This window comes from Phalacrocorax aristotelis, chromosome 9 (genome assembly GCF_949628215.1).
Source record: "Phalacrocorax aristotelis chromosome 9, bGulAri2.1, whole genome shotgun sequence".
NCBI lineage: Eukaryota > Metazoa > Chordata > Aves > Suliformes > Phalacrocoracidae > Phalacrocorax > Phalacrocorax aristotelis.
In genome coordinates, this window is record NC_134284.1 from 9263850 (window position 1) to 9286349 (window position 22500).

At 37.0% G+C, this 22500-nt stretch overlaps 1 protein-coding gene across 2 annotated transcripts in view; it reads left to right on the forward strand.

Moving 5' to 3' along the window:
* Positions 1-22500, forward strand: part of NPAS3 (neuronal PAS domain protein 3) — a 628153-nt gene that overhangs the window by 503222 nt on the left and 102431 nt on the right. For both annotated transcript variants that reach the window (XM_075103333.1, XM_075103334.1), the window contains one exon: positions 22459-22500. This exon is cut by the window's right edge and continues 133 nt beyond it. In XM_075103333.1, the coding sequence (XP_074959434.1) occupies positions 22459-22500 (42 nt within the window). The remainder of the gene's footprint in view (positions 1-22458) is intronic.

Consider the following 22500-nt stretch of genomic DNA (forward strand, 5'->3'; position numbering starts at 1 on the left):
AGAGAGTCAGTAGACGGGCAATTTAATTATATTTATTTAGAGTGCCTTTTGATGTAATTTAGGCCATCTAAAAGTCTATGGTCAGGGAGCCAAATTCTCAGAAATGTGTTTTAAAGATTTAGAACTAGTTTGCTATGCATTAAGATGACACTACTGCAAATATTAATATATTCATTTTTATATAAGGTTTAATGAAACAGATGTATATATTACGACTTAAGGTAAAGGTGTGAGTAATGATTGTTGCAACTGTGGGAAGTGTAGTTTCCTCTTCCTGAAGAAGAAACTTATAAGGTAAGACTTTGAGACATTGCCAGCACGCTTTTTTATTAATCATAATAGATGGCCGCATTTAGTAGGATGTGCAAAACCCTGTTTAAATATGCAAGGTTTGAGACTGCTTGTTACTACAGCTGCTGTAGATTTTACCCACCCATCCAGAAGCCTAACTCTGCCTAATAAACAATGGATAAGGGAAAAGAGGTTGGTGTCTAGAATCAAGAGTGAAATCTACAGCCGCCATGCAATAGTGCACGGCTCAGCTCTGAATCTTTAAAAAGGCTTTTTATGCTTCCTAGACACCGCAGCATTACACTCTGATGTATCAAGAAGTCTGATGGTATTTTTTCAAAAGCCCATTTCATAAATAAACTGAAAGTGGAGGGCTCCAGATACTTTGTAGAAATATTCTGCCTTGCACACAGAAAATCTAGTAAATGTTGATTAGTTGTTACAACACGCAGCATAAGCTGTCCTCAGAGCTTTATTGTGGAACAAAATTCCAGTAAAAATTATGCAATCTCTATACTCTTCATTATCTCCCTCATTGTATTGTGGTCTGTGGTTGTGATTCACAAGCTAAGTAAATCAAAAAATGACATCTGCTAGCATCAGTGAGAAGTGAATCAGTCTCTTTAAGATCTAAGCAAAACAGAGCTGTTGCCAAAGAGATGTCAATAGCTTGAAGCATTAAAAGATAATGAGTTAGGGTAAAAAAGGGGGTTACCTTAAGCGTCAGAAGTGTACTTTTTTATCACTTTTTGGATTTTGAAGTTTTAGTTTTCCTTTGCAACATGGGCTAGAAATTTTCTCCATCTTCAGAGGAAAGCTGAAATTCTGTACTATTTGTGTGATGACAGCGCCTAGCACTTTAAGGAAAAAACAAAGTTACTGCAAGTCTTGTAGTTAAATTACACAAGCTGGCTATCCTGCAAAGATTAGTAGTTCACACAACTATGGACACTTCTGTAAATAATAATAAGCATCCAAAAACTAAACATGCAAAAGGTCAGTTTAGATAAACTTGTCTCAGAATTCCCAGGTTTTATGAGAATCAAACATAGAGCTTTAAGCACAGTTGTTCGATTTTTTTTGTGCTCTCTGTATCCAACTTTATTTTCGGCCCTTACTCTTCATGCATTGTTTTCTGTTATTTCTTGTTTGGCTAAACTATTTTTTCTAGAGTTAGTATTCCCAAAGGACTTAGGCCTGATTTATCTTGCATTTTTGAAATTTTACATCCGTATTTTCCCATCCCCAAATTGAACCACACAACTGAAACTATCTGCTGTGTATCTTTAGTTGCACAGGGCTTTAAAATAATCTGAGTAATCCTCAAAGGTGTGTAGACACCTAACTTAGACTAGTCTTTTGAATGTGTTTATTGTTTTTATCAAATTCCCTTCTATTTAATCATATATTTGGGGATTTGTGATGCACAGAGCAGTAAATATTGGAATGCTTTTATCACAGGATCTCTCAGCTACAGCTGCATAATATAAAAGCTACAGACAGACACCATGAGTTTTCCTTTCCCTCTGTACGTTACATCACCAACTCTCATTTCATGGGCTGTCTGTTATAGTCTGAAGGTCTTCACAGGATCCTGTTCAATATATACTGGAAATAAATTATTAGGCTTCTGTTTTGTTTACCTTCTGCAGTTGGTTTCTCCAGAAAAGGAGACTTGGTTGGGGGGGCCTTGGAAGCTTGAATTTCATGTTACGCTCCAACTTTCTTTTGTGATCTGGGAAAAGCCATGGATATGTGTCTGACTATTTCACATGTACAACAAAACCCCTTAATGACTGTCTCTGTTTTTGTCAAATAAAACAGGTGAGAGCATAACAAGAAACATGTTCAGTAGGACTACGTTAGCGAAGGGCCTCAACCTCTCAATTTGGGTGACCGAGCATCTCTTTAAACTACTCAAGCAGGTCAGCCAAAACAGCAGGTCAGGGCTGCCTCTAGCTGGATGCACGTGTTCATCAGTGGCTCCTGAGTACAGGGAGAGTTCATCTAGAAAAGAGCAAAGTTTTTGGAGAGTGGGATGTGGTCTGAACTTAGAGCAGGTAACCACAGACAATGGTGGGCATTAAACTCTTTCACTACAGTCTTTAAGTGTTCCCCCTGAAAACTGTGTCATGCTCTCTGCCTTCCTTTTCCAGTTTTAGTGGCTTACCACTTATTATCAGATTTGATCAAAAATTATTAATTTTCCCTTGAAGGCGATCTGTGCTTTTCAGACTGAAACTAAGACAATGTCCAGGTTTTCATTAAATAGAAAAATTTTAAATTACTGGGTTTAAACATTTTTGTAATCCTGAAGTATATCACATTTTTGTGGTTTTTTTTTTTCTCTGTCTGTGCATGCTGTGGAGCTCCATGGCTGCTTGGAAGACTGTATGTTCTGTGGCTTGTATATGATGGATTGAGTAGTTTCTCCCAGTGTTTTCAGGAGAATACAACAGTCCTCGTCCTTTGTGTAGTTTACATTTCTGTGACTCAGAATTTGCAGTGTGTTCACAGGCTTACTGAAGTCTCGATGACATTCTCAGTTTTCAAATAGCAAATCAACAAATAACCTAAGATACACTGATACTAACTGATTCTCTGGGATATTGTTTTTATTGAATAAAACTTTAAATGATGTAATTATGCTTACAAAAAGAGGTAATATGTCTAAGCTCAAATTAAGAAATATAAAAGTCCTATTGCAGTGTTTTGAAACTTAAAATCTCGCACATACATTTCACATCATATAAAGCTGTGCCCTAACTTACGCGGTTCAGCAGTCATAAACTGTCCTTTCATCTGTCAAGGTTAATTTACAGAAGATGACCAACTTATTTGTTCTGAAGTAGAGAAAAATTGTAAAGTATTTCTTTCCTAGGAGGCTCATGCACTATAAGCAAAATAGTTGTTTCTAAACAGCAAGCTTTATTCCCATCTCTGATGAAACAAGAATATAGCACCTCTTCACCTTTCAGATCAGCTCCTTCATATTATTCATGCTAGTCTTTTCTCACTAATTTTATGATTATAATGAGGCAATGGCATGCTAGTTAGCACAGAATGACCTTCTAATTGAAAAGCTGTAAATTCAGTCTCAGTGGCCAGCACTGGCAGAAATTTAAATAAATAGGGCTGCAAAGCCCTTAAAATGGGCTGGCCTCTTGACCAGGGTGCCTCCAAAGTCCTACTCATCTGTCACCTGGCAAAGCTGTGTAACTCCTTGGTGTTAACTGTCTGTCTTGTTACAAGTTAGGTTAGCATGAGAAGAACAAAGAGCAAGGAGTCTTTTACTGGTTAAACAGGTGATTTTGCATTTGAATATCTTTGATATCTGATCTAATACTATACTTTATAAAGCAGCCTCTCCGTCACATAAGTCTTACTGTTTAATTTCCAAATCATTATAAAAAGGAGGCCAGACTGATGCATCAATAATTCCTGTCTCTTTATACAGTTCTTCTTGATCATAGTTTTAATGTTTGTGCATTTATTATTTGAAAACACTAATAACATTGGTTTAATGAGATTTTCTTTCTGACAAGTGCTTAAGATTGGTGCCCAGATACTACAGTGATAAGTGTTAGGGAAGATGGATGGATAGTTGTGAGCAACTCTAAGAAATTTTGCAGCGTTCAGTATGTCTTAGAGATAGATAGTTTATGAAATGGTCACAGCACATTATCCTACCCACACATACATAAATACCTCTCACAATCTTGATGTTGGTGCCTGGCACTGTCTCACTAAAGTTCATAACACTAGCTAACACTGTATTAGTGATAACTAGTAAGAGTTGATAGTCTTGTATAATATAGAGCAGCTTTATGCTGTCAGTGTCATGCATCTTTATCAGGAATACATCATACAGACAATGGAAATCTTCCATATCCGTTAAAGTTTTGCATTCTGTATATTTGGTTGTTAGACAAATAGAGCAAGCTTTGCTGACTTCATTTTCATTCTTGGCAGCATGTTTTTATCATAAGGCAGATAGTCATTAATTTACAGAATCAACGCTGGGAACAGCTTTTGTGATCTCATATTAAATTTTCCCCTGAATCCGCCCCTTGGCAAAAATTACTCACATCGTTAAAAAATATTTAATTAGGCTGTAGTTTATACCCAGCTCACTGGGGAAATGTTGGAATTAATATGATTTGCATGAATTCTGTTTCTCTTTTTCTGTTAGAGATTAGTTTTGAATTCAGTTCAGAGGGTCGCTGACACTGCCAAGGACTCACAATCATGAAGGTCAAACAGGTAGCAAATACTTCCCCTGGGTAGCTTCCCTGAAAAGACAGCTAAAAATTGCTTTTAATTATGGGTTACCTAAAAGGCCACTTGCTGTTTTTATTTTTCCACAGATCTCTGAATCATTATGGGGCTAGAAGATCTAGGTAGACCACATCAGTTCAAATCTAAAACAACCTAAGTCATGTTTTCACTTCTTTTTCTGTTCTTAAAAATTAATAGCATACAAACCCCAAACACAGATTCATGCGTGCACATAAACAGGCATACGTATGTATACATATATGTTATAACCAAGCTATTTTTGGTGGCCATTGCTCTATTGCAGTGGGGGAAATCCAAAAATCTCTTTCTCTTTCCTAAGGTTTGTAGAAAAAAAAAATTTTAAAAAGAATATTTTGGAAGGAAAAGTATTTTCCTTCATAGTAATGCATCCACCAGCTTAATTATTCTTCACAAGATAAGACACAATGTTTAGTTATGCATTCTCTTGTTTATGATTTCAAGGGTTAGAAAAAACCCTGGGGATCCACAATCCCATGCTTTTTAAAAAAATAATTTAATGGCAACTTTAATTAATAATCTAATCAATCAATTAATCTCTGCTACATATGTGTCGAAATCTAATTCTTCTTCACAGCTCTATCTATACAGAGAGAAACGAAACGGCTGCCCACTTATCGGGATGATGGGGAACTGTTACAGACACAAAGAAAAAGTGAAACGGTAATAGTTTTGTGAAGCTGGCACAGATAACGCCAACAAAATACTCTTGAATTTTGGATAGATCACAATATGTCAGTGTGGTAAGCTGTAGTGCAATTCATTTCAGAAGTTCATTTTTTTCTTTAGATGAGTATAAGAATGTAAGAACAGTCTCCCACATAGTTAGGGCTTGACCCATTTGTTTTGTGGAAACTCTGACAATTATGGCTTATCAGTAGTCAAAAAATCCTGTTAAATAGTGAGCGTCACATAGTGTTGGCTTTTGCCTTGAGTTCAGAAAATGTAAACCATCTGCTTTATGAAGTATGTGTAGACCACACCATGCTGTTGACTAGCCAACTGTTGATAAATAAATATTTATATAAAGAGTGATTTATATAGGGCTTCTATCAATCTGCAAAGATGAGAGTCAGTTTGACCCTTATTTCTAGGGCTGTGAGTCAATCCAACCTCTTCAGAGCCTGGAACCCTGCCAGAAGTGCCTGCAGTACTGATAGCAATTTAATTGGTAACAATGCAGATGAAGATTCTTTCATGCACAAACTCATCTCCAAAGCAGACTCTGTGTGTCCGCGTTTGTATGCTTCCAAATACTCCAAAACATCTGTTAAAAGAGCCTTATGTGTAGGAAGGAGAATTAAATCATAGATAGGGCTGCACATGTGTTGTACGGCTTCTGTCAACAAGCTTCTACTTTCTTTTGAAAAGTGAGTCCTTACAAGTTCTATGTGTAAAAATACTTACAGGAGAGTTTTACAATTTAGTGAAGAGCCTTTTGCAGAGAAGTGTAAAAACATAAACCAACTTTGAATAAGGAAATTGAAGATTTGTATATCCTTAGCAACGTATTTAATATTTTGGGCTGCATACCATGTGCTACAGTCAATGCAATCTGTACATCTTAACTCCTATAAAGTCGGAAAAGTAAGCATTGTATTACACGTTGAGTAGAGACTGTTCACGTAGGAAAATATGGTTTATGGGTAATTGTTGGACTGCAAAACGCTAATTAGATATTTAGATCAAGATCTCATTTAGTATCCTTTAGGTCTTTCCTACAGTAATAGAAAAAGCAAGGAACAAAAAGTCATACTGAACCATCATTGAACCTAATTCCCTATCTCTTAAATTCAGTGATTTACCATTTATTTAAAGCAGTATATTTTTCCTTTTATCTCTGGCATATTCATTTTCCATCCTTTCCCAACGTGCAAGTCCTGATGGCTCGATACTACACTCTTTTTGGCAAGGAAAGGCCAGTTTTACTTAAGTACAAATTTGTCCAAATACACTAGTATTAATTGTGCACACTATATACAAAAATAATAGCTTACCTTGCCAGCAGGCAGACTTTCCAGTCAGTAATTATAATACTGTTTTCCAGCTGAAGAGTTTTGAATTTTCTTGCCTGTCACTGAAAAACTGACCATTCAGACAAAAAAAGTACATTGCTCTAAAGAAGGCAAACCAGAATTTCTCACCCAAATTTGTAGTGACTGAAAAATTCAGTTATATTCATTTGCCTGCATCCTTATGCCATCCGTCTGCTCTCTTACCTTTTTCTCCCATCCATTCCTCAACTCAGCATCACTGTCCGTTACACTACCCAGGAACATTAGTCCATAAATACACCATTCTGACTGCATCTGATATAAAACACACATATTATACACCCAATATGTTTTACAACAACTTACAATAAAATGCTAACCTTATGCTGAATAGAGGCTTAGGGAAGTGCCAGTCAAGCACACAAGTTACCATGTTAGTAAGTCATGATACACCATCTGTATTCCAGCAGCAAGGCAACACCATAGAGTTTTTCCAAGCAGACATTAAAAGCATGGCTACAGAATATCTGAGGTTTAAGACACTGTCATACCCAAAATATGACAGAGACCATTTGTAATGCCGTTCTCTCCTTGTTTCTGCCGTTTGGATCAGAGGCAGCTCTATGGATAGCTCTGTGGACACTGACCATGCAGAAAGCACTATTAACTTGTTCAACTAGAGCAGTAGTTATAACTCGGGAGAAAGATCTTGGAGCCACTCTGGATAGTTCTCTGAAATCAACAACTGAATGTGTGGAAGCAGCCAAAGTGTTGAACATCATGAGAATGGATATTGAGGCCGAGACAGAGGGCATCATTCTGCCATTTCACAAAACCATGGTGTTCTCATGCCTTGAGAACTATGAGCAGTTCTGCTCCCCGCATTCAAGCAGGAATGTTGTGGAGTTACAGTGCAGAGAAGGGTAACTGCGAAGATCAAGGGGATCGAACAGCTGCATTACGAGGAGATAAGAAAAACACTGGGACATTTTCAATTTGGAAAGCAGAAGACTAGTGGGGCATAATGATCAAAGTTTACAAAATGAAAAGGGTCGTGGTTTGAGACAGGCCTTTTATTCGCAAAATCCTACAGTGCTAGAATTAGAAAGCACTCATTGAATCTATGAGGAGATCAGTTAAAAACAGATTAAAAGTATTTTTCTGGGATAGATGGGTGTCCACTTGTGCAAAAATGGATTAGACGGGTTCATAGACAACAAATTCATAAACAAATGCTAAAGGGAATAGACAAGGATGTACTCTGTCACATGCCTAATGCAACAGCTGTGAATATTGGGAACAAGCGCTGAACATGGCCACTCTCACATACTTTGCATAATAGCAACTCCTAATGCCACTGCTGGAGAGTGAACACTGGGCTAGGTGAGCCACTGCTCTGACTCAGTAGGGCATTTCTTATGTTCTTATGTTTTTACCATGACTTAATTAATCCTCAGAATACACACGTGGCATAAGAAAATAGTAGTATAGCCTCTTAACATGAAGGGAATATGAGTCATCACAGAATTACATAAGGTGTGCCAGGTGAACACAGCAATTAGTGTTCAGAAAGTTACAAGCCCAGACTTTCAGTTCCTTGACCTAATTACTCAGCTAAAATTCTAGCCTAGAATTCTAGGCTGTATGGAACAGAATTTCCCTGTTCTAACAGAATGGAGAAATGCATTTCGGCAGTTGTGGCTTGACCCCAGCCAGCAGCCAAGGGCATTACAAAGGCCATAACTGACCACTTCCCACGAGCAACTCAATGTTCTATTAGGACCTCTTTGAGACATTTTAAGTCACGTCAGTGTTTCTGGTCTGATACTGGGAATTGAATTCAAACCGTATAGGGGCAAGAAAATGTTTATCCATATTATTTTTTTCCATAAAACATGCTTCATTCTTCATGAACATAGAATGCTATCAAGGCTGGCAATATTTCTCAGCCAGGGCAATCATACAGAGAAGTGTTGGAGAGTACCTTGATTAGGTACTCTGAGTCTTCCCTTTTTATGTGATTGTTGTATGACTTCATGGTGATGGCTAGCAAGAAGTACCAGTTCTGGGACATTCTCAGATCATAGCCATAAACATAGCATCTGATTCCTGACAATCAGAAAAGCCCCTCTTGCTCTTCTTTCCTCCTTCTTCTCTCTCTTTTATGTTCCTATATGATACCCACAGAATCAACCCCATGTTCAGAATGGGAGCTGTACAAGATAGATGCTAGTCCCTGACAGAGCCTGTGTGCTGGCAGAACAGCAGGACTGTTTAAAGAATTAACGAAAAGACCCTCACTGTGATTTGTTGTGTAGACAGGCACTGCAATGCATTAGCTGTGGGGAGATGAAGAAAAAGGAAAACAAAGGAACTGTTTCATGTATAAAAATATAATTAAATACAATGAATAAGAGAAGGGAAAAGCCTAAAGATATATATATAAAAATATATTTTTATATATTAAAAGAATATATGCATGTTACAAATGCTTGAGGTGGGGACTGTGTTTTATACATTTTACCCTACAGTGGAGTCGCGACAGTAACTGGGTCATGGATGTTTTAATCACACAAACAACCTTAGTAATTAGAGGGCAAATTTAGTTTTCAAAACTAAGGTTGGTTGTCATACGCCTCACAAGATAAAGATTGCTCAGAGCCTAAAACTAATATAGTCTTCTTTTATTCCCTTTTTTTTTATTTTTTAGTTAGTAGGTACTGTGAGTGGTGCTGGAGGGAGGACTGAACTTCATGTGTTGCTATTCAATGTTGCCCCACTCCTTAGATGCATCATTGAAAAGGCAAGGAACTCTACCATTCTAATAGTGGATTTCATTTCTAAATTAATTAAATGAGAGAAAAATCATATGAGTAAAAGTTGACAGTCACTTAAAGCCATTAAAAAGGATGGAGTGGCTAGCTGTAAATTTTGCTAAGAAACATGCTTGTCACTTGCAATAGACAGAGACACTCAGGAAGCAGCAAAGTAAGGTTAAGCAGGTAAAAGAAATACAACCCTTTATAATGTTTCGTTAGTTCAGATGTGTACAATCAGATTGTGTTTGATTTTTTTTTTACCTCCAGAAAGACAGTGTTACAAGGATCCTGGATTAACACATATAGGTTTTTACAATTATTAGCATTGGGAAGAATTCCACAGTGTGAAGAATTGGAATTATTTTACTGAGGTAGGAAGGATATTTCTTTTCACTAAATGTCGACTGAGTTACGTAGACAAAGTATAACTAGCAAGTCAATTAGCAGACACCTAAATCTTTCGCTATTCTTATTTTATTTGTATTTATTGTCTGTATCACTTTATCATTTTCTCCCAGAAGCTCCAGTTACTTCCTTGGTTTTTGCAGTTCTGTTTCTCAGTGGTCATATCCCTCATTGCTCCCTCTGTATCTCCTTTATTTGCTCTTAATTACCCTCTGTTCTGCTAACATTTCTCTGATTTCAGCTCCCTTTTCACCATTTCCCTCTTACCTCTTCCAAAGATTTCCATAGGCCTCTATAATTTTGAGTCTCAGATTTTTCCTCCTGCTTGTCTGAGTATTTCCCTTCTTACTGAACCTTGCAGTTGTATCTCAATCACCTCCTTCTGCATTTCTTACCCATATCTCAGTCTAAGCAGAAACGAACTTTTGGCCTACTATGCCCTAATGTGTATTAGGTGATGTAACATGCAGGCACTTAAAAAAATTCAGATACAATTAATATCACCAAGCTCTAAAAGCGTCTTTTGTCTTTAGGACAGAGGACTCTCTGCAGTCAGTGTCTGCCTCTGAGGCTGCAGAACCTGCTTCCTCCTGTCTGCTCTTCAATAGTGTTGAATACTGCAAAAGTGCTTATATAAAGTATTTTTTATCCATTCTTCATTCTTTCTTTCTCACAAATTAAAACTGACTGTCATCCCATTACCCAGATTGACCATTGTGGTTTCCTCTCCATGCCTTCCATAATACCCACTATACAAGTCAGCTCTCCCTAAATCCAATTGCAAATTAGATCTGAAACCATCCAAAATTTGTCCTTTCATCTGTATCCATTTCTCAATCGTTTGGTTATCTATGACTGTGTTGCTTTAATCTCCCCCTCCTGATCCAACCTCAGTCTCACTTTTCTCTTTGGTCTGAGCAAAATGTGACTGTTATGTTCTTTTCTTACCAACCTATAAGGAGGCCAAACTTCTTATTTTTCTGAAAACTGTGCTTCAGTTCCTTTATGTTCTCATAGTAATATCTCAGATTGTCTCCATTTCCTTTCCTGCCTTTGGCTTTCTGGGGCCTCTAATGCTGCCTCCAGTTCTTGGCAGAAGCCTGTATGTCTCATTCATTAGCTCTAGCGTATCTTGCTCTTCTTTTTAAGTCTGCTTCTCTGCTGCTTTAAAATACAAATGCTACCCATACCCTTCCACTCCAGAAATTCTTTTTTCCCAGATACTTGGAATACCTTTTTCTGACCTGGATTCAGTTATATCTTCAACAACAAGACTCTTTCATTTTCTGTATCATTTATAATATGTACAGTGTTGCATAAATTGTTAATAGAGATCTAAAATTTTTTAAGGAAATATTTAAAAGAAAAGAACATGGGAATTTACTTTGCCTCTCTGCATTGTCATCCTACAAGTTCTATATAATTTTTTTTCTTGTTAAAGAAGAGAAAACCTACACAGGTGAGCTAAATACTCATGTGCTGATTTGGAGAATATACCTTTATCAAATCCATAGGCAATGTTTGAGAGAGTTTAAATGGGAAGGTTTAGAAGTCTGTGACAGGACAGAACCTTCTATTGGTTTTCTTAAGCAAAAGAAATAGATTTGGTTTTCCATGAAAGTGAATGTTTAAAAAACAATGAAATGCTGAATGAAGTTAGAATATGAATCCTTTTAACATTTATATGTTTATTCCGGTAAAATTTGAAACAATCTTTCTCATTTGAAGGGCAGTGCAAGCAATATCTGCTTGAACAAATTTCGTGTAGCATGCCAGGTGTATTGTGGGTTAATCCTGAAGAATGTGCATCTCCAAAGGTCTTCACAATATTTCGAGCATTTGGATTTTTTTTTCTCTAAACATGCCTGAAATGGAAATTCATCTGTGAACGGTGGTTTTTATTCGTGTTTTCACAGAAGCGCATTTGCATGCCCTAGAAAAGAATCAATATTATGAATGAGAACTCTCTCCAAAAGTCTTTAATTATATGTCTGTGTATCAATATGTAATATTTTATGTTTCCTCAGTTTTTTTCTTCTTTTGGCTGACACAGGCAGACTTTGAAAGGAGTAAAATCAGCAATGTAACAACGAAATGCATGAAAACTTGTTAAATGTGATGGCAAAATAAAAAGCTTCAGTCAGTATGATCAGTTAAAAAAAAAAAAAGATAGCCAGCAAACTGTCTATCATGTGATGAAATTTGACAGTAGGGATTATGGCTTTGATGGACCAGAACAGCTAATAGAAGAAGCTGACATTTTTGAAACCCTGCTAATTAAGGGTTCCTTCCTTAATATTAAAATAAAGTCTTTGTCTGGGTTTTATGGTTGGAGAATCAGGTGTTTTCATTAATATATGCCAGTCAGTCTTAATAAGCTTGGAGGGCAGAGGAAGTTATTATTGAGTGACCTTCTACAAAATAAGCATGTTGCTAAGGGCTCTAACCCTGCCCTGTTCAGACTGATGAATCTCATTTCCAATGCAAAAGCTTCACAAGAAATCCGAGTATTCTCTGTGCAATCACAGAAAATAATCCTTGTGTCTCTTGTAATGTCCAGAATTGCCACTTACTATACTACTACTGTACAATGAATATTACAATACATATTATTTTTCTAGCACAATTGTCTACATTTCTGAATTGCCAAGAATAGAAAAACTTATTGTCAAGACACTTGTATTGAAAAGTCAGCTCATTTTAATACTTCTCAAATAGTCATCTACCCTGTTCATGAATTATAATGCACAGAATACATCTGACAATACTAGCTTTGGAAAAGAGATATGTCTGTATTATTACATATTCATTTTCAAATAGATTTTGAACATATTTTAAACCATTCATTGAAATTCATTGAAATGATAAATTCACAGTTGGATTTTGATTGACTCTTAATCTAATTTTACATTTGATAAGTTTTCATCCTTTTTTTTGTAGTAATTTTGATTTTTTCAAGCTAAGTGAAAGGGTGTGTTAAGCTACTAAGACTCATCATATATTTGCTGATAGAAATTAGAAGATGAGCTAGTGAAATAAGTGCAGCGTTGTAACCACCAGTGATGTGTCTTGCATCAATTCTGTGTGGACTGGGCAATTTCCAACACCCCCAAGACTTTCTGCAGGTATTTATTAAAGCTTTTTGCTTTCCTTTCTTTTCTCTCACTAGGTCAAGTCAGTACTCTAAATAGTTCTGTGAGATACTGCACACATAATAAATGCAGTTGATGAAATAATGGATGAAATTCAAAGCAACACATCCAGTTTGCTGACACTATGCTAATAAAACAACGTGGCAGCCAGGTAGCAATGTCAGAGTTGGGAGAATATGCATGCTCCCAGGACATTGAGCGAATCTCTAAAAGTTGAGTATTTAATAGGAAGCAATCAACTGCATCACATTTGCAGATCTCCTTCCTTTAGTTGATGGCACAGCAGATGGATCAACTTTTTTCTTATCCAGCCCAAACCAAGCTATCACAAGCTGTACAGTATTTGACAAAACTTATTCCAAACAGGTTGGTTTGTTTCTTTATTTACACTGATGATCAGACTAAATTGGCTGCCAAAGTAGATACTCTTGAAAAGTTCTTACCCTATATCATTACATACATAAATGCATTGTAAACCAGTGAGACAGTTCAAACCAGTGCCAATGTTAGAAAAGCCAAAACTGAGGCTTGTGTGTTTCATTTTTTCTAGGCATTTTGTTCCCGGGAAATTTTGACAGACCATTATATGATAAAATAAAATAAAATAAAATAAAATAAAATAAAATAAAATAAAATAAAATAAAATAAAATAAAATAATATCCTGGGAAACATATCCCATCTTAAAAAGACCCACTATGCAAGGCAATGTTTGAGTTATTTTTGAACGCCGAATAAATGCCACATTTGAATACAGTAGCACTATTTAGCCCAGTTAGTCTACAAAGTGCTTTGAATATGAAAGGCTCTCTGTATTCTGTTCCATTAAAGTCAAAGCCATCTATGCACCTCGGACTTTTTGTATCTCTACTTCATTTATGTATTTGCAGTTTGGAATTTTTGGCTGCTTTATCCCTTGAGCATTTCCCCCCAAATAAAAGTAACTTGATTTAGCTCCATAACTAACCTTGATCCTATTCAACTTGGACTACTCCATAGGAAAGTAAAAAGTAACAAGTGCAACATTGTTCTTAGAAAGTGTAAAACTGGTAAAATTTAAATCCCCACAGGTCTTTCTCGCATCTTTGTGCTTGAGGGAAATGGGTGAGTGTGGCTGTGGATGTAGATAGTGGAGGTCAGGGAGCTAGCTTAAGTGTGGTCAGTGACTTCCACTCTGTTTCTAGTGGACAGATATGAACAACACAGGGGAAACAGCCCACATAGTACTTATTAGCATCTCATTAGCAGCTGCAAATCACTGGAGTGAAACATTAGATCTACCTTAGGAATGCTTCTTTCAGGTATAGTGTTGGGACACCTAACATACTGCTGCTCTGCAGCTGTCTCTGTTCTTTTAGTGTTTTAGTATTTAGTGAAATGCAAAGTAAAACACTTGAAGCACCTGAAATTGGTCAGAAAGAAAGGAGTAGGAGTCACAACCCTTGCATGTCAGTAAGTTTTGGAGGATTTTTTTCTCACTGCTTACACTGGGTGTATAACTCCAAAGCCTACTGGTAAAAAATCTGGTCAAAAGCCTGATGAATTCTGATGACAAAACTCCTGTAGACATCAGCGTGAGTAAGAACTAACCCTTGGAGAGAAATACTCCATTCTCATCCTTGTTGGCACTGTGTTGCTAAGTAGTGTGACAAGGTCTTTCTTACACCCCCAGCAGTTTTTTATGCAGTGACTGCTGTAGCTCATCTAAGAACCAATATTAGTGCTTATTCGCCAAAACAGTAAGAGTGAAGCAGAAATGCTATCTTCATGCAGAAATCGATATTCATAAATAAAACAACCAATGCCACATTACTCAAATACTGTAAATGCTATATTTTTTACTGTAAATGTAATTGAAACAAAGTCATTCATTTTGCCACTGGAAAACAAATGGAGTTCTAAGCTAGATTTGCTCCTTTTTCAAGAGTAAACGATTTCTGTGAAGGAGGAAGGAAGTTTATTCTACAGCAGAAACCAACAGGTGATTTCCACTTCCGAACGTTGTGAGTGTAGATCAGGTCATGAGATATGATGAGAAAAGGATGCTCCAGGATGTTTGGAAAGGAATCCCTGATTTCTGACAATGGGGTAATACTGTAGTAACTGCGGTATCGAGTTTGAAAAATCCTACAGTATCAGCGTGTCTTGACAAAGTGAAGTGCCAGATCCAGGGTCAATAAATCTTAATGTAGATTCTCATGATTTAACGTTAATGCTCTGATTAGAAGTAGTGGCATATGAAATGTGAGGCTTGTGCTAAATGTGGCAGGATGCAGAGTGCCCAGATGATGCCCCAGTGTGCTGAATCATCCGGCTGCGTTCCATTGGTCATGCAGATGTATGAGTGCTCACAGAAGGGAACGTTTCAGAGCCAAGACCAATGTAAATCAATTGAAAGGATTAAAAAGACGCAACCGAGCATATTTATGCAGTACACGATGTTGAGGGTCTAGAGCCGTGGGTAGGTGGCTAATTTAGCATTGAGGGAAGAGCACAAAAGTAGCTGTAACAATAGCCAGAACAGTCAGCGTGTCCCTCTTTACCAGCACCTTTGTGAATCATGTAATAATCTAACTGTGGAAAGTATTACTCTTAATACCTAAGCGATCAATATGGCTGATGACTTTTAAGAAGGCGGCATTTATTTGCAGACAATATCTAACTGTTTGCATCATGTATAACTCTGGCCTTTCTCTGCAGTTTCAGGCTTTGCTTTTCTATTTGCTCTTATTTTCCTGTCTTCCTTGTCTTTCAGAAAACTGAAGCTAAACGTCTTGGCAGTTATCTTCTGCTCTAGCATTTCAGCTGTTAAGTTTGAATGTAGTAATATTTTTCTGCTCCTGCACCCACATAAGTCTTTTGCGGCTTTCAAACTTGGAGTGACCTCCAGTTCTGGGTAGCAACAAAAAAGGATGGAATTTTCCAGAGGGACACAGAAGGAGACTGAAGGAAAGAGAGAATTTGAGATGGGAGGTAGAGAAACATGTGAATGACTTGAGAAAGAGAATGGGCTGGCTTCAAATGCAAAAAGAATAATCATTTAAACAAAAAAGCTGATAGGAATTCTGGGAATATTTTCCACAGTGATTTAAGGAAAAGTGAATGAAAAATGTCTCCTCTTTCCCAAAGGAACAGCACAATCTTTTCTTCTGTTACTCAGTTTTGTAAAATGCAAATGTGTTTTAGAAAGTAGTTTGAGAAAGCTGTGAAAATTGAGCTTTTAGCCAGTACCCCAATTTCCTTCTAGGTACCTGATCAAAACATCCCGATACACTCTTAAACACAGAAGCTATAACAGCATGTAACTTAATTTAGAGGCCTCCTCCCACAAAACTGCAGTTTCACTCAAGGTTTAGACTGCAAGATCCTTAGGACATTGGAAAGGGTCCCCTTCCAGCCTGGCACAGGGTCATAGAGGCTTGTACAAAGAACTTTAATTCCTTCCTTCTCAGGTTATATAGGGTTGCAAAGAACTGCCATGGGCAATCTCTGTACAAGATGAAGAAAAATAAAAACAAAGGTATGAGAGAAAATGGGAGCTGAGCCGAGCAAAAGCAGGTGTCCAAAGATCTCTGTTTAATACCCAGTGCTACTGTTAGCTGCCTTGCATATACCTGCTCCTGATAGACTATGTGCCACATTATGTCAGCTGCAGAAGGCTACAAGCCCCCACCCCATCCCAATAGGAAAAATCTCTAGTTGATAGCTGCCTAACATAAAGGTATTAAGGATTTTATATCCATGGCAAAATTTTCAAAAGAGCTGTCTCAGGCTGAGCATCCAGAATCAAAGGCTGCTTTTGAAAAGTTGACCCTGGCCTTTGGGGAGACACTGCAAAGACTTTTCTTATAATGTTTCCTGAAAGGTAAATTTGAATCTCATTCTGTATTCCTACACTGGTCTAAATTGAAAGTGCCTCCACTGATGTCAACAATTTAATGAAAATTGCTGTAATTTCATGGATTTTTTTTTTTTATTAACCTGTGCTAAATGAGTTACGTGCTGCTGTATAGATATATGTATGTGTGTACAGTAATTGGAAGACTTTTTAGTCTGTCCGCTTCACTAGTTAACAGAAATTTTTCTGTCTCCTTTGTCTACTAGTATATACAAAACTTTATTCAGACGGGTTTTCAATTTCTATGTCTGTCCCTCAGATACATGAACTAAAATTTAAGTAAGATGGATAGGGGAAGACCATAGTGTTTCTGCCAAAGCAGTTCAATATTCAGCAGAATCCTGTGATATGTAAAAGTTATGAAGAGGGAGCTGTAATACCCATTGGTCCAGAGGAAAAACTATTCTAATTGTGTTACCACATCACATTGTATTTCACTGTCGTCTTGATATATTATTTTATAAACTGTAGTACAGTGTGGTGATTATCATATTGTGTTCCATACTTCATCTCTAATCTTCCTTGCTGGGTTATGTGGAGCTTAGTATCTAAAGAAACATGAAATAAGCAGAAAACGGATAATATAAATGCTTATTCAACTATCCACACTTTGGTGTATTAGCCCTATTACAGAAAAATTCAATACGGCATAGGTATATTACTGCTTTTTCTGTTGCTGAGGTATTTGTCACCATATTTCACCTTACAAAGTATTTAATTATTCACTCTTTAATCACTCCTTAATCATTACGGAGTTTAGAGTGCACTGTCCATTTCCACAACCTCAAAGTACTGTTTATCCATTTAATCAAATGAGATTTACTCCAGCACTAACTTTTGTTGTTGCAGTAATGCCACAGTTAGACAATATTGCTCAGTACAGGGAGAATAGCAAAGGCTTTTGATGTGCCTGTTTGAAAAGGCAAATTAATCCTTGTTTCCATTTATCCAGCAGGATGTGATGATTCTGATTTAGAAAAGTCACATGAACTTCAAAATCATTACATTTTTCACCAAACTGCAAAGTTACCAAATATGAAATGCTAATATCTCAGACGTTTTTAAAACTTCAAGGATTTTTTTGCATAACAGTGGCTTCTTTAAAGGATTAAGTCCTCTGAGAATTTTGGAAACAACGTTAAAAAAAAGTATTGTCTAATACAATGTAAAAGAAAAGAAAAAATTGCTAACCAGTTTTTCTTCTAAAGAATCTGCAGTTTCCTGTTGCTGTAAGCAGAATCAGAGGTCCACACTCCGCAGTCACTTCATTAGCAACAATCTGCAGCAATTCTTTTGAAGTCAGTACAGTTAAACAGCTGTAAAACCAATGTTACTGAAATAAAATCCTGACCTACTGTGGCCATGCTTTCCATCATGTACCACACTCAATTCTCATGATTCTTTCAGACTCTCACTATTGTTAATAGTAAACCAATAGTATCTCATGCTACAGAATTGTAACCACTGGTAAATTTACGTTCTTTATAGTGGTGACCACTGTGACTGAAGAGTAGCAAATGCAGTCAGCATGCATGACTCATCTTGCTCAGAGCGACGCAACGCAGGAGTATAGCTAGAGACCTTTTGACAGCTAGCACAATACTCATTCCTCTAGAGCATATTGCACGCCTCCTATACATATTCAGTTCAGTTAGAAAAGTTTTTTCTACCAATCAGGGCACTGTATGAAAATAATTCCATCTCTCCGTGCTGCATGGATCATGATTATGGATGTGCTGAAGCACCAATAATCAATCTCAGTTACTGGAGAACGTGTTGTCACTTGCTGCTCTTAGTCATGCAAAGTGTTGTACAAAGAAGCAGAAGTAATACAGCTTGATTTTCATGGAGGTATTATTGTACATAAAGTACTGAGAGGTTATACATTATGACAGGAACACAAGCTGCTCAGTGCTGTTCATTTGCTGTGTTTTTATAAATGATTATGGAAGTAAAATATAAGTTGCGTGGCTACACTGTCAGCTAGAGTAAATGGGGTTTTCTCCCACTTTCTTCCATCCACCCAAGACACTTGCAGAGGTGGCATTATCAGCCATTTTTTCCTCCTCACAATGAACTCTTTTCTATCTGCAGGGCTTAGTTTAAAATAATCCAATCCATATCCTACAAAACTGACATCTCTCTCTAAGTTGTAAGTGGCAGCGGCAACAGAACAGTTAAGGGGTGCAGAGATCATCTGTATTAAGCAAAATAGCCAAACTTTCATTTGTATCCCATTTACCTTGAGGAAACTTCAGCACATGCTTAACGTTAAGCACATGCTTAGTGCTTTTTTTGAGTTGTAAAGCCCTGAAAAGGCAGCTCTCTCAGCAACAAAAAGAAGCCTAAAACTCAGCGAGTGCTACTGAATTGACTTTCAATGAGTACAAAATAAATTAATTTAAAGGCTGAAAAAAAGACGTCCTAAGTCTCCACCTCATGCCAAAGATTTTGTTACACTCAGAGCTGTAAATCTGAGGAAGAGTAAATTGGCTAATGACAAGGCCCAACCTGTGCAATTATATAGGGTCTTCTCAAAGTCTGGTATTTCCTTTTAGAGTCTGTATTTTTTAGACTACGTGCTGAACTGAACATGCTATTAAACTGCCACTTCTGGGTATTAGGTTGTTCATGGCTTCTCTCTATTTTTGTCACCCAAGGTTGCAATGATTTTCTCAGGGATTTTTGTTGTTATTGCCATACTAGTCCATAGCATAGCTGGGTCATAGCATCATTTTGAATTATCTTGAGTTCGGCTCAAGATTGGCAGTAAGAACAAATTAGATCATAGCTCTTCTGATAAACCCATATGCAGAAAAGGAAAATATTATTGCATTTTTGTTTCATCTTTCATGTTTACAGCACTGTTGTCATTAACCCATCCATACCCTGAGAACATACAGGTTTATTTGCAACATCTTGTAACAAGAATGAAGGAATGAATGACAATAACATTATTTTTAAAATCCTCTTGGTTTTGGTTTGTTTTAAATGAATGTATGAAAAATGCCAATTTGAGCAACTAGAATTCTGTTTCCATGGGCTCAGTTACAGTGGTTATGAACCTTACCATTGCGCCTTACAAAGTACTTGTCATAGATAGTATGCTGTAATTTCCCTTACTTTGCTTCACCATTAGCTCCTCAGATACTCAGATGCTTGTTTCCTAAAGGCAAGTAAAGGTAGCCAAGGCCTGTGTCTGTTAAATGTCCTGCCCTATAAAGCCCATACATTTCTGTATTTCAGCTATTAGAGCAGTTTATTCCTGCTCGTGTGCTTTCTCATTTCACTTCTGCCCAAGCTGCCCTTGAACCATGCCTTTTTTCTGGGGAGGTGGGAGCAGGTGGGCGTGGAGTGGAAAGGAGTGAAGCAAAGCTCTGGTTGTCATGGAGCCTTCCCCGTCTCAAACATTTAGAGTTAATAATTTTATATGTAGCATGTTCTGAGGTAGTTTTTCTTGTTACCATTCACTATGGGATGTATGAGTACTTGTATTTGAAATGGGTACTTGGACTTCATAGTTTAAGGTAGTTAATAATGCAACCATGGAATGAAAGATATGCTGAAGGATTTCAGAAGAGGAGTTGTGATTGAAATACAGTAGTGAAAAGCTGACAGATAGAGTTTATCAAAGTGCTTCAGTATACCTTCATGCAGAAGGAGAGCGGCTGTTTTCATATCCACTAATCCCCAAATAACCATCAAGAAATATTAAAATACACATTTTATTAGTTTCATTTAATTTCTTAATTGCTCAAATTCAGTTTACCAATTTATTGCTGTGTGAAATGCTTAGAGGCGATGGGTACATTAAAGGGATTATTTACATGTAATCCCTCCCTCCCAAAGGATACAAACTGATCATTTATGAATCCTGATTTACACTCTGTAACAATACCAGATGAATGAAATAGTTACTGTAGAATGATGTAGCTCCTGGAAGCGCAATACTGTGTGGAGTATGATTTAGTACTAAAACTGAACTATCTCATTTTTGCTGATGATTTTAGTAAAGGTGCGTGAACTTCACTTTTAGAATTTAGATGAACCAAACTAAAACTGCTTGCTGCAATTGAACCATTTATTTTCTGGGAATATGTGCAATCAAGACATTAAATTTAACCTTGGGGAAAAGTCTGTTTTAAAATGTAACCCATGTTCTATTTGGGGTGTGGATTATTTTCAGCTAGGGTTATGATTTTACAGGAAAGATATTTATAATTAGTTTTAACATAATTGGCAGGGATTTGCCATTGAGGTGCATCCTTGCAGCTTGCTCCCTGCCTGTGGATAACACTGTGGGCATCTGTTTGCCAGCCAAAAGGTGTGAAAGCAAGATGTAATAAGAGAAAGGAGAAATCAGAAACATTAACCAGAGTGAACTAAAAGGAATAAAACTTTAAAAGTCTCTAAGTACATTATATAGAAGGAAATGTCTTTAACCTGCAATCTAGTCATTGCACACCTTAGCAGAATGATAAAATTCACCTCCAGCTTAAAAGCGGTATTTACTTATCCTGTCAGTGTTATCCCTACCCCTTCTCTTTGGCCAAACGTAACCTGTTGTATTAGAAACACTCACATTCCGAAAGCATGACCATATGTGCCAGCAGTAAATAGCATTAGGACTTAAGAGAATCTACAAGAGCAAGTCTCTAGCTTAAAAATCAAATACCTGAAACCTGAAATACTTGGTTTCTATTGCTTAAGAATTACCCTGTATTTCAGCTTATTTAGAATTTCCCTTCATTCTTTACTGGGGGATTTCTACATGCTTGTGCTTTACTCTCATTTCCCCACAGATTGTGGTCTCTGTAGACTGGCAAATACAAAATAATTAAATGTTTGAAGAGATGCATATTGTCTGTTCTATTAGATTGAGATGGAATAAGCTGACACCAGCAAAAGAAAACAAACAGTGTGCCAGTCCACACCTTGCCCGACCTTTCTTATAGCTAGCATTCTCCTGTGATTATTGAGCTAATGAACTTTATTGATGAAAAATTACTTATCTGTATATATTCTTAAATTCTGTGGCATAGCTTTAAATAAATACATTATCTACCTAGTACAGGTTTATGTGTGTGTATTTTTAATAATATAGCGGATCATTAAGAAAGTGGTTTATTTCCATTAACTTTTGTGTTTTTACTTTATGTTGTGGAGACAGTAACTATATCTGCACATCTATGGCTGAACTGAGATTTTCATACTGAGCAGGCATCCATAAACATAAATTTGTTTTATATGTACACACACACATTTTCCCTATATAATTATGTGATGTGTCATTAAGTCATATAGATATATTTGTACTTTTGTATCTTTATATATTTAGTGTGTACAAACACAGGCTAGTACTCATGCCATTTTATTTTATTTGCAAGGCTTTGCACAAGAAAAATAATCACACCGGTCCCTAAACGAACGCTGTTCTTCTTGTCTAAGTGAGCACCTTTGTTTCTAATGACAGGACTGCTACATCCAGTGTTTAAAATGCTGCACATTAAAACTTGGAGATAGAAAAGCTTACATGACTGCATGTTTCACACCTCCCCCCCTCCCTTTTTTTTTGCCCCTGCAGGTTGAACTGACAGGCAGCAGTGTGTTTGACTACGTCCACCCA